Genomic DNA, 12,145 nt, shown 5'->3' on the forward strand with positions numbered 1-12,145 from the left:
GAGAAAAATATTTGTATTTCAGAGAAAATAGATGTCTGTTTTCGCCACTTTCAAAAATATGTTCTGCGAAAATACATGAAAAAAACTGACCGTGAGAAAAGTTGTATATACTGGTAGTCAACAATAAGGGTAATTTTTGGTCGAAAATAAATGTAGTACACTGCGGTTGGCTGGCAACCGGTTCAGGTTGTCCCCTGCCTACTGCCCGAAGACGGCTGGGATAGGCTCCAGCAACCCCCGCGACCCTAGTGAGGATTAAGCGGTTCGGAAGAAAAAATGTAGTACACTATATGTTGTACATGTATGGAACCATCCATCTATCCATTATCTAAGCCACTTATTCACACTCGCAATCACACCAAAAATATGAAGAGAAAACAAAAACTGTGACCAAAAAAAACAAAACATGTGACAAGTATCGCTAAAACAATCTACGAATAGGTGAATCTGTGGGTGCCAAACCATGACTTAAGCGGTATGTTCAATAAAAAGTTGCAGATTTTAACGAAACAAGCTGCAGAATTTCAGAAAGGTTATTTCTACATTGAAGAATTATTTTCTATTTTTCAAGAAAAGGTCACACGTTTGAACATAGTCATATCATTTCAGAAGAAAGTAATGGTTTAATTTTTTTTTGTTTTTCACAAAAGTGTGTAAAAAGCAATAGAAAAAAAGTAAAAATAATTCATTGACAGATACGTCTCTTGAGTAAAGACAGTTATCTGACATCCATGCAGCACTTTTTGCTTTCATATGAAAAGGTCTTTTTTTTTCTGCATACATGTGTGCATGTTTTTTCTCATTTATGATGCCTGTGGCGTTCCCTTCTTCCTGGTTCATAAAAGCCACATAATCATATTTATACGATGCTGCCAGGAGCTCCTCCAACAAGCAGATGGCGCTTCCTTGCTGTCACCTTGACCCCTCCGTGCACTCCGAGAAATGAATGGCAACCTTTAGATGATTTTTTTTTACAAGACGAAAATAAAAACGGTCACAAATGAAATCCAATACAAAAACATCATAAGCAAAAAGTTCCCGTCTTTAGATTTGGCAACGTTTGTGTGTGTGCGCGTGCGTGTGAGAGTGTCAAATGACTTGAGATTAAGATCAGTGATTTTTAACTAACACGTTTCAGTTGGCAGCAAATGTCATCCATCCTATACGTTGCCAGGAGAAACCAGTTTTTCATGAGAGTATCACCTCCAACCCCTCCTCCCCCACCACCACCACCCCATCTCCGCAAGGATATGATTTTTTTTTTTTGTCAATTGTGATATTTTTGTGTGATGTGCTTTGTGGCGTCTGTTTGACTTGACAGCGGTTGTCAAACAAAACCAGCGTGTTGACTGAGCATTAATGAAAGGTGTGAGGCCGATGGGATATCACGGAATCTTCTGGTTCAAAAAAAAGAAAAGGAATAAAGATGTCAATATTTGTACACGCACAGGCACACCTTTCGGGTTAACTACTTTATGAATGGATCATTTTCCACCGAATGCACGATCACTGTCCAGATATTTAGGCACACCTGTACAAATAAATGACATTAAAAGTATTCAAACATTTACAAAGACAATTTTGATGGACGCTGGCATTCAAGTTCTAATCCTATATTGATCATTGTTGGATTATGTACGGTATATATTGGGGCCGTATGAAATTTGGAATTGAATTGAGAACGACCCAGAAGATATCTCAATTCTTGAATTTAAGTTGAGGCGGCAAACAGGAAGCAGAATAACAAGCGAAATTCAAATTGCAGTGTGTTCATGTTGCAAAATGAAAAGTGTATTCAACAACAAGCTTCACAGCAATACTAAATTATAGGACTGTACCGGTAACTAGTAAAGGGGACACTGAAAAAAAAGATCCTTTGGATTTACTTAATTCGAAAATGTAGAAGGTTGCACGTGATTAATATGTGATAAACCAATGTAATTTTCCTGCTTTTTCCTAAAAAAATAAATGACCAAAAGTCAAGTACTTTTTTTCCCCATGTAGTATTTTTTTGTTATTAACATTGAAAGCCTACTCAGATTAAACAGATAATTAAAATGGGAAAAAACATTGAAATTGTTTAATCTGATGGCAGAACGGCACTTTATTTCCCAGAACACCTTGCTTTATCTCAATCTTTAAAATAGCTGCCCAAACATTTTGGACATTTTGTTTGGAGCGTGGCGGCTCGGTGACCGACTGCTTAACGTGTCGGCCTCACAGTGCAGAGGTGCAGGGTTCAAACGCAGCTCCGGCCTGACTGTGTGGAGTTGGAATGTTCTCCGCGTGCCTCCGTGGGTTTTCTCCGGGTACTCTGCTTTCTTCCCACAATCCAAAAACATGTGTTGCAGTTTAATGGAACACTCTAAATTGTCCCGAGGTGTGAGTGTGAGCGCATGGTTGTTGCTCTCTCTGTGTCCTGCGATTGGCTGGCAACCGGTTCAGGGTGTCCCCCCCCCCCCCCGCCTAATGCCCAAAGACAGCTGGGATAGGCTCCAGCACCCCCCCCCCCCCCCCTGTGAGGATTAAGCGGATCGGAAAATGTGTGTATGTGTATATAAAAATAAGTTGTATATTTAAATTATTTTAGAGAAAAAGTTGAATATCAGAGAGGAGAAGCACATTTCAAAAAAAAAATTTAGAATGAATGCTGGGATTAAAAAAATAATTATCATTTAAAACATTTTTTGATCAATCAAAATTCCCCAAAATGACTCCAAGCTAATTGTTACTTCTATTATTGATATCCTAAAAGGTTTTCCAATAGAGAATGCAAGCTAATTAAGTCAAAAGTGACATGTTGGGAACTCGACAAAGATCCTGCAAGACAGCATGACAACTTTTCCCATTTTATTCTCCATTCAAAAATACACTTTCCAAGCCTCTGACTGACAGAACGATGATAAAACTCACTTTAGTGAGGACCATTTGGTGCGTGTTAAACCTCCTTAAAGCTGTGAACAATACAAACCTTTTGGGGAGGCCGGGGTGGGATGAAGATGCGCTGCGTTGCGTTCCACAAGCCCCCCCAACGTCCCCTAAAAAAATAATTAAAAAAAAAATCACCATTAGCCATTGGAAATCATGTTTGTGCAAACAGCAGTAACAGAACTTGAGCGCCGAATCCCCCTCAAAGCGGAATCAGCGTCACCTTTTTGGAACGCACGCACGCACTTGAGATTTGAGTTTGATTTTTAGCACCATCTGCTGACCATGAGTACAAATAAATAACGTGGATGATTCATGAGCAGGTTTGGAGCATTCTTCAAATGGTACACAAGCACACACCCTTTCTTTTGTCACTTAAATGCAACACGCATGCACGCACAAATGCACACACTGAGCAAAAACACACAAATGTGGAAAAATACAACCACTCACCAGGCAAAATAGAATTTTTTTTTCCCACATGGCTTTTTCAAACCTTTCTCAAGACATCGGCACGCTTTGGAAAGCCCACCCTAAAAACAAACAATGACACTCGCACATTGTCCCATGATGTCGCGGCCCGGCCCCTCCGTGAGACCAGATGCACTTTTGTCTTTGAGAGAGTTTGCCTACGAGGGGATTTAAGATGCAATCGACGGCCGGGAAAGGTGACGTAAGGTAAGCCTTGAAGTAATCGGATACGTGAGCATGAGGGGAATCCAGGTGAACGCGCGGCCTTTTCAAGGCCGACATCGTCTCAGGACGTCCGAGCGATGGCCAGAGTGTGCGGTGTGCAGATGACCCGGATGCATGAAATAACAAAGAAAAAAAAAGAAAATCAATCTGGAACAAGCGCGGACGCGTGCGGGCGGGACGTTTGGCCACCGCCGCCATCCGCGGGCGAAGGGGGCATTTGTGGAGAGTTGTTAGAAAACAACAGTTCCTCCGGCGCTCCCCTTTGAGGACTCCCAGAAGCGAGAGCCATTCTAGCTCTGTCCAAAAGGATATGGTCCATGAACACCCTGAAGAAACACACAAACAGTTAAACATGATTAAGATGTACATTTTATCACCGGGGTCAGTGGAATACAATCACAACAAATAGAAGAGAAAGACTGCCAAAACAGATCAATAAACTGAAGTGATACCATCATTTTTCGCAGAAGATAAAGGATATACAATACAAATACCTCTGAGTATTTTGGTGTACCGTAATGTCCGGATTACAAAGCATACCCAATTAAAAGTCTCAAAAGCTAAATTTGGCAGTAAAAACAAATTTGCATGAGTCTCGACGTTATTACAAGGGAAAGTTGCAAAGAATGAAGTCACACTGATCGAAACTTTTACGTACTCTTAACACCAGTAGAAGCTGTTTTTGCCCTCAAACAATGCCAAACGCAGTAAGATTCACAGTAGCATCCTAGAACTTGTCTCAGGGTGTATTAACATCAGAAAAGTCCTGTGGTCTGCTTGTTTGGACGGAAAAAAAAAAGCTGACCTTTTTTTTTTTTTGCTTGGTGCGCGTCGTATTCACACTGTGACTTTTCACAAGTGAACTATATTCTGTAAACACAGCTACGCGTGATGATCGGTACTTAGAGCTAAGATTGGTCCTAAAAAAATCGAGCCTAACCCGGCCCGAGCCCGATCACTTAGCTTGATTTGCAGGCCCGAGCCCGAAGCAAACCCGACATTTCATATTTTATTTGTGAGGACTCGGGAGAAGGAGGGGTGATTTCTGACACCAAAGCCTGTCTTTTGGAACGAAATCTAAGTTAAACAAGACTGTATAAACATTTACATCTGTTATATTTCCGTTTCTGAAGAGGTTACATTAACCGACAATTTTCTATCATTGACGGATTTCTTTTAAGAGTGGACGGGGAAATTTAAGGCCATCCGTCATTTTGACGGGTTGAAAATTGGGCCGTAAACCACCGCAGCAGTACGTCCTTAAGAATCGAGCACGGCACTATAAGAGAGAGAAGCAGAGACAAAAAAGACGAATGATGGGTGGATCATAGACAGAGGCAGAAAGGAGTTCTTTGAATTATCATTGCAAGAGTTTAGTACAGTACGTGTTGTGATGAGGCGACTTCTGTTTTTTTTTGCGAACCACGGTCTCTCGTGGCCAAAACTATTGACGGCCTCGAAAAAAAAAAATTAAGTCAGCGAGAGAGAAGCCCGACCTGACCCGAACCCGAACCACTGATTGACATTTTAAGGCCTGACCCGACCCGAAATTCGGGTCGGGCCCGATCTTACCTCTATCGGTACTCTTATTGGACACAAATGACAAAGGCGTAATGCAAAGCCAGAAATGAAGGAAAACATGCAGTTGCTACGTGCTGCATTTTTGCTCTGTGCTGTTATTAGAGTTGATTTGAAGTGTCAAGAGCAGCTCATTCAATGCAGGTTTTGCACCGCTACGTTTCTAAATTTTGGAACAGAGTCTGTCGGCTAAACCAAGGACGAAGGATCACGTATGATCAACATCGAGTCCGTTTGAAGCACACCGATAGCACCTGAAAAAGTGGGTCTTGGAGCGGGTGTTTGATCCGCCCCAGGATTCGTTTTGTGTGCATTCACACCTGCATAAAAGGTCCAGACCAACGTGGAAAACAAAACCTGGTTTATTTAAGGTAGACCAAACAGGGCAGATGTGAATACATCTTCGGTCTCTCTTGGGGTCACATAAGGCAAATTCTCCGGTGAGCTTGTACACTCACGCAGCAGTGTGGCCTTTGGAAACCCATTTGTTGCGTGTTTGGGAGACCGTGAGGAGCTGAAGTTGGTGTCCTCCAGGGATAGCGGCTGTCATCCATCGCCAGCCATGTGAGTTGGTAGCCATAAACAGAGACGGGTGTCGCACTGCAGACATGGCTGTATTTATGGCACTCGTTCCCATTGCTCATTTGACTCAACTCAAGATAATTCTTTTTGATCTCAAGTGCACCTAGAGTACACAGTCGCGCAACGCTACACATGCTAACTTCTGCATTTCTCTCTCGGGCATTATGTATTTGAGGAAAAACTAACTGGATGTAGAAAATAGGTGTATACACTACAAATAATAATATATATATATTTCCAAGATGGCGCCCGAATAGGCAGCCGCCAGCAAGTGCTCTTCAAGAGCCTTGCGTTTTTTGTTGTCTTTGTCTTTGTTTTGTCACATGGTGTTGTTGTTGTTACGTCGTGTGGACCTGATGTGGACTGTTTTCAGCATTTTTGGCCACAACATTCGTCAAAGAAGAAGAATCTGTGCTTGGTGGTTGCGCCTTCTCGGCAGCACACGCGTACCAGCACAGATTTTTTGATTGGGAGGAATGTCGGCGCCATTTGACTGTCGTTGCTGGACATCCCCGGGGCGCTTGTGTCTTGCGCTTGAAGTAGGCAGCATTTTCACAACCCCGCTTTGTTCAGCGAAAAGGTCGGTACTGATGGACAGTCTGCGGCTGGATGGATGCATGGATTGAGGAGCCGACGATGAGAAGAAAGGAGCGTCAGCGCAGAGCGCCGATGCGTATGTGGAACTGGGAGTCGCAGCTTGGAATTGAAGCGGATTTACATGGGACAGGAGAAGAGAGCCAATCTCTCTTTTTCGTTAATGGATGCTACAGCTTCTTGTTGCTTTCAAGCTTCGCTTGTAGCAGACGTGTGCACATTGCAGCATGATGTCTTTGATCCACTGGTGAAAAGGACACTTTGATTCGCTCCTCTTCTCATCTATAACTGCTTCAGACAACAATGTGTATGTAGGAAAGTGGTTAAGATTGCACGATTGTTTGTGTCTCATGTGTTGTCTTGTATTATTTTGTAATTTTTTGTTAACTTTTCTTTTGATGGCGGCGCGGGCACCCGCGGCGGCTCCTCTTATTTTATGTTGAGAGGGAAGAAATTCAATCTGGGCTGTATGATGCACATACGTACAGCACATTTGACAATAAAGTTGTATTCAATTCAATTCAATGGTAGAACAAGAAACATAGATTTCAAAGACACAGCTCAAAGAGTACCTGTCCGCGTGTGACAGGCGTCAGATTGGCCTGCAGGCCATTGGACGTCCTGTTGGCGATATTATGAGTCGCCGTGTTCTCGGCGCAGCCTTCACTGCCGTCAGAGTCTCTCTTGTTCTTCTGCGGCGAGGCGAAGGGGTTGAAGTCGCCCTGCAAGTCACGCTGAGGCTGCGTGTTGAACTCTGTCTCGAAGGACGACAGCTGTTGCGTGACGCCCAGGAGGCCGCCCACTTCCACGCTCAGGATCACCCAGATCACATCTGAATGCAAACGGCGCGTGGTTCACTTGACATGACAAACGCCATCCATGCCATCATTGTGAATTTCGTATCAGCGACATTATTATTGAGCACGTATTCGAAGTAGCGGCGAATGTTGCAGTTAAGATGGCTGGAAAATCTGACAAAACTTCACCACGAGTTACTAAAATGCCTCCATTAAATCCTAAACAGAAACCCAAAAAGAAAAATGCTTGAAAGCCCAATTACAGACAACAAACCTTGTTTGAGAGCATAACTCAGGGTTTCAATCCTTATTTGAAAACACCACCCTTTCTTAAAACTGTACTTTGAAACTGCAACTGGAGTTTAACATCGCAATTCTTGATAGAGACCATACCGTGAAACTAGAGCCCTGACTTAAGACTGTAACATTAAAGTTTACCCCTTGCTTGAAACTAATTCAGGCTTGAAACCCGAACCACTGCTAGAAACCCTACATGGAAACCCTAACCCTATATTAAAACTTTCATTCCAAACGCCAACACTTGTTCAAACCCGAACCCACGCTTGAAACTCCAACATGGAACCCTAACCAAGACTTAAAACTCAAATTTAGAGCAATATCCAAAATTTACAATCATGACACAGTCTGAAAACCTGTCTTAAAGTCTAATTTTAAACCCTAACCCTTGCTTGAAACCTTCATTTCAAACCTCAATTCGAGTTTGAAACCAAACCCTGACTGGAACCCCTTCATTAAATTTCCAACCTCAGCTTGACGCCGTAAATAACCCTGACATAAAACCCTACATTTAAAGTCCTAACCCTGGCGAGCAAGCCAATTTTACATTCCTCAGCCTGGCTTGAAATCTTAACACGAGTTTAAAACGCCAACTTGAACATCATGACATAATTTTTAACGTTTGGAAAAACAATAGTTCAGACAGACTAACTTATAAAACAATGAAAAAAGCATTTAAAATGTTAACCTCTTATGGTGAAATATTATATTTCAAAATAAATTGACTACTAATTGCTTTTTCTTCTGAGCCCTTATTTTGAAGATTTTTTTTTATACAAGAATAATAATCAATATGTACCAATATCAACTGATAAATATTTATGTTGTGATACAGTTTTCAACCGTATCGCCCAGCCGTATATCCAATAATGGATACTTCATTTCTAAATGCCTCCCCACTGCACCGTACCTCCGTAGAACAAGCCGGCGGCGGTGCACATCCTCCACTGGCCTTGGTACATGCCGGGCGAGGAAGGACTCCTCATCTGCACACTGACATCGGCCACTTCTTGAGGCTCAAGAGACTTCACCATGACCGTGTTGATGTGACCGAACTGGTCGCCGCCGATGTACTTGAGGCACACGCCCGGCGGCCATGACTCCATGCCTACAGCAGTGAGTGGACACACGTTTGACATCATGTTTGCAGACATTTCCTTTTCAGTTTACGACAGCAAGTAAGTGACTGCCACTGCCACTGACCTGAACAATAAACAATGACCAAAAAAAAGTGCTGTTTGTGGTTGCGCTTGCTAAGTACACCTTAAAATGTTTTTGTTTTTGCGTTTCCTTCAACAACATTTTAATTAAGCCAGTGGAAGGAGAAATTGTAAATAAATCCTAAACCTTGTTTGAAACTCAACCCCTTACTTAAAAATCCAATTTGAAACCACATTTTAAAATGCTGACCCTGGCTTAAGACCCTACTTTGAAACCCCAAGCACTGTCTTGAAGTTGAAATTCTATCTTGTTTATTTCCACTGCCAGTTGAAGTTTACTGTCAAACTAAACATTCATTATGTTTAAAGAAACTACATCTGTAATATTTTACAAGTCCGCCAGCTAAATGCTAACACACGATATAAAACATCACAGATGGGCCAACGAAACTATCATCGCTGTTGCCGTCTTTTAACCCTTCACGCGACAGATCATTGAATGCTAACCATGTGCTAACACATGCAGACAGACAATATTCACAAGGATATATGAGTTATCCAATTCAAAAACAATATTACTGCAACACACTGAACAGTTGGGATGACTGTGTGTCGTACCTGAGTTCTGTATCCTCCAGGTCTTTGTGAAGGGCGTGTCCGGCGGGACCGATTCGCCTTCTCCAATCGTCACATCTTCCACAAATGACATGGATGGCGTGTTGATGCTGGGACTTTCAAAGTCATAATATGCGCCTATGGCAGCCTGAAGGTTCCTGGTAGGAAAATATGTCAAAGATGATGATGGTGCCAATGCCAGCAGTGATTTCATGCTTCACAAGCAGATTTGGAAGACAGTACACCTTTGAAACACTAATTTCAAACCCAAACCCTGACTCGTAAAAGTACTTCAAAACGCTAACCCTAACCCTAAATCTATTTGAAACCCTACCTTGAACCCTTAATTTGAAACCCTACTGTCACACTATAACGATGCCGTAAAACCTTATTTAGAAAAAGTAATTTTGGCTTGAAATTCTACTTTTAATTCCTAACACCGGAATAAAACACCCATTAAAAAACCCAAACACAAGGTTGAAACCCTAACTCTGTTTGAAACATTAACCCACGCTTCAAACTCTCACCTTTGATACCCCCCCCCCCCCCCTTGGTATGAAACCTCCATTTGAAACGGTAACCGTAGACTTGCAGTTGAAATGCTAACACATATTTAAAAGCCCTAACCCTGGCTGGAGGCCCAACTTTGTCTTGAAATACCAACCCTGGTTTTAAACTCTAATGTCAAACATGGGCCCTATGTTTCACACCCTGATGCTTGAAATCAGAATTTTAAACCCATGTTTGGGACATAGAAAATGTACATTCGAATCAAGGCTTGACATCTTAATATCAAAACTATCTTGAATCCCCAACCCCATTTTGAAATCTAACCCGAGTTGAAACCCTAACACATACTTGACACACGAACACTGGCAAACACTAACCGCAGCCCTGGTTGAAAGCCTAATTTCAAATCCCGACCCAGACTGTCGCTGCTGGACAGACCTGGGGCGCTTGTGTTTTTTGCATTTTTCACAACCCCGTTTTGTTCAGTGGAGATGTCGGCGCTGTTGGACAGTCGGCGTTGGTGCGGCTGGATGAATGGCTGCTGAAGTTGAGGATGAGGAGAGAGGAGCGTCGGCGCAGAGCGCCGATGCGTATTTGGAACGGAGAGTTGCCGCTTGGAATTGAAATGGATTTCCATGGGACAGGAGAAGTGAACCAATCTCTTTTTCGTCAATGGATGCTACAGCTTCTTGTTGACTTTGAAACTTAGCTTGTAGCCGACGTGGGCACATTTTGAGCATGACGTCTCTGATCCACTGGTTAAAGGACACTTTGATTCTCTCGTCTTTCATCTCAAACTGCTTCAAACAAAGCGTGTGACGGAAAAGTGGTTAGGACTGCACGATTGTCCGTGTTTTATGTTAAGATATCCTTTATTTGTCCCACACTGGGGAAATTTACAATGTTATGTGTTGTGTTTATTATTTTACTTTATGTTAACTGTTTTGTTAAGCGCTTTGTTACGGCTGCCGCTGTTGTGAAAGCGCTATATAAATCAGCATGTATTGTATTGTATTGTATAGACATGAAACAAAAATTTCAAGTCATAGCCCAGGCTTAAAACCCCTTCTTTGAAACACCAACACTGGCAAACGTCGTCATGTTTGTTTTGTAATTACTGTACTTCCTCTCCGAATACATTCGTTTCTTTTTCAATGTCCAGTAATTGTACTCGCTGTACGTCACATTACAGATGATGGTCGTATGGTTTTATTTTTCATTTTTTTCTGTTTAATTGCGACTTTTTTGGTTTCCGCCAACGCGTCACGACCGATGACGTCACCCACGGAGTTGCGTTACTGACGTAACGTAGAGCGAGTGGTATCCCTGAGCGCGGGCTAGCTCAAGCGGACGGCGCACGGGGCTTTAATTAACACACTCGGCGGCGAACTCGCACGTGTTTACCTTTCAAACTTTCCGTTTAACGTGCTAAATGTGCCTTTTAACAGCGCGTACGAGCCGTGAAATAAACCGAAACTAACTTCGCGCTGTATGTCGCCTCCATTTTATTAGCACGTCAAACGTAAGCTAACAAGCTAAAATCGACAGCTAACTCGCCATCCAGTGACACAACACATCACAACACACCCGGGCCCTCCCTCTCCCCCTCATCCCCGCACTCACCAGTTGGTCATGTCCAGGAAGAAGGCGCAGCCGGCAGGGTTGAGCTGGAAGCCCAGCAGCCTCTGGAACTCCGTGATGAGGACGTCCTTGTCCGTGGTGCCCATGCAGCTAAACTTCTGCATGAGCTCCGCGTCCACGTCCATGTCCGTGCCCTCCATGAGGGTGGCGGGGGAGGAGGGCGGGGTAAGGGGTGGGGGGAAGCCTCTCTCAGTCAGGTCCGAGGCCTCTTCTAGCCATAACAAGGTGCTCCACCGCCACAACAACAAGCGTCAATGCGCATGGCACGACAAGGGGGACGAAGTTTGACGTTGCAACAGCCGAGCGCGTCACCCGCGCCAATCACGTCTGGCTGATGACGTCATCTGTTGCTATTTGCAGCGCTCCTGCGATTGGCTCATCTCTCGAGTTCACAAATTGCTCTATTTTGCCGCGGAACCCCTGACACGGGAAAACAGATTCATGTGGTACAGGCTCATATGGAAGTGATACAGCGATCTGTCATCACCATATATCATTTGTTTGTTGTATAGTAGTTAATGAGCAATGCTTGGGCCTTTCTCCAGTGACCACGCCGAATTTCCATAAATTAGGATATCTGTTCAGAGCTAACTCCATAAGGCATAGCCATTTAATATTGTTTATTTCCATGTATTACTGTTTCGAAAATTGTTTTTGAAATGGATATAAAATGTCGCCTGCTTGTGCATTTTTTAATTGTAGAACTATCATGTATTTATTTTCAAATAAAATGTAATTTATCCGAAT

At 43.0% G+C, this 12,145-nt stretch overlaps 1 protein-coding gene across 1 annotated transcript; it reads right to left on the minus strand.

Moving 5' to 3' along the window:
* Nucleotides 1-2,835: 2,835 nt before the first annotated feature.
* Nucleotides 2,836-11,679, minus strand: ilrun (inflammation and lipid regulator with UBA-like and NBR1-like domains). Its single transcript, XM_086118268.1, has 5 exons — nt 11,381-11,679; nt 9,251-9,405; nt 8,383-8,580; nt 6,951-7,210; nt 2,836-3,950 (listed from the first exon to the last, which is right to left on the minus strand). Exons 1-5 carry the CDS (start codon nt 11,536-11,538, stop codon nt 3,915-3,917), a joined length of 807 nt encoding a protein of 268 aa, XP_085974394.1. The 5' UTR covers nt 11,539-11,679; the 3' UTR covers nt 2,836-3,914.
* Nucleotides 11,680-12,145: the final 466 nt, after the last annotated feature.

This window comes from Hippocampus guttulatus, chromosome 8 (assembly GCF_054856545.1).
Source record: "Hippocampus guttulatus isolate MCC_2025c chromosome 8, RoL_Hgut_1.0, whole genome shotgun sequence".
NCBI classification, from domain to species: Eukaryota; Metazoa; Chordata; class Actinopteri; order Syngnathiformes; family Syngnathidae; genus Hippocampus; species Hippocampus guttulatus.

What these genes read in the sequence shown, in the direction of transcription:
- ilrun (XM_086118268.1), bottom strand. Translation starts at nt 11,538, where the DNA reads ATGGAGGGCACGGACATGGACGTGGACGCGGAGCTCATGCAGAAGTTT. An exon ending in CGCCGGCTTGTTCTACGGAG is followed by an intron (nt 7,211 to 8,382) that starts GTACGGTGCAGT and finishes GTTTGCATTCAG; the next exon opens with ATGTGATCTGGGTGATCCTG. An exon ending in CGCCTGTCACACGCGGACAG is followed by an intron (nt 3,951 to 6,950) that starts GTACTCTTTGAG and finishes GTGTTTCTTCAG; the next exon opens with GGTGTTCATGGACCATATCC.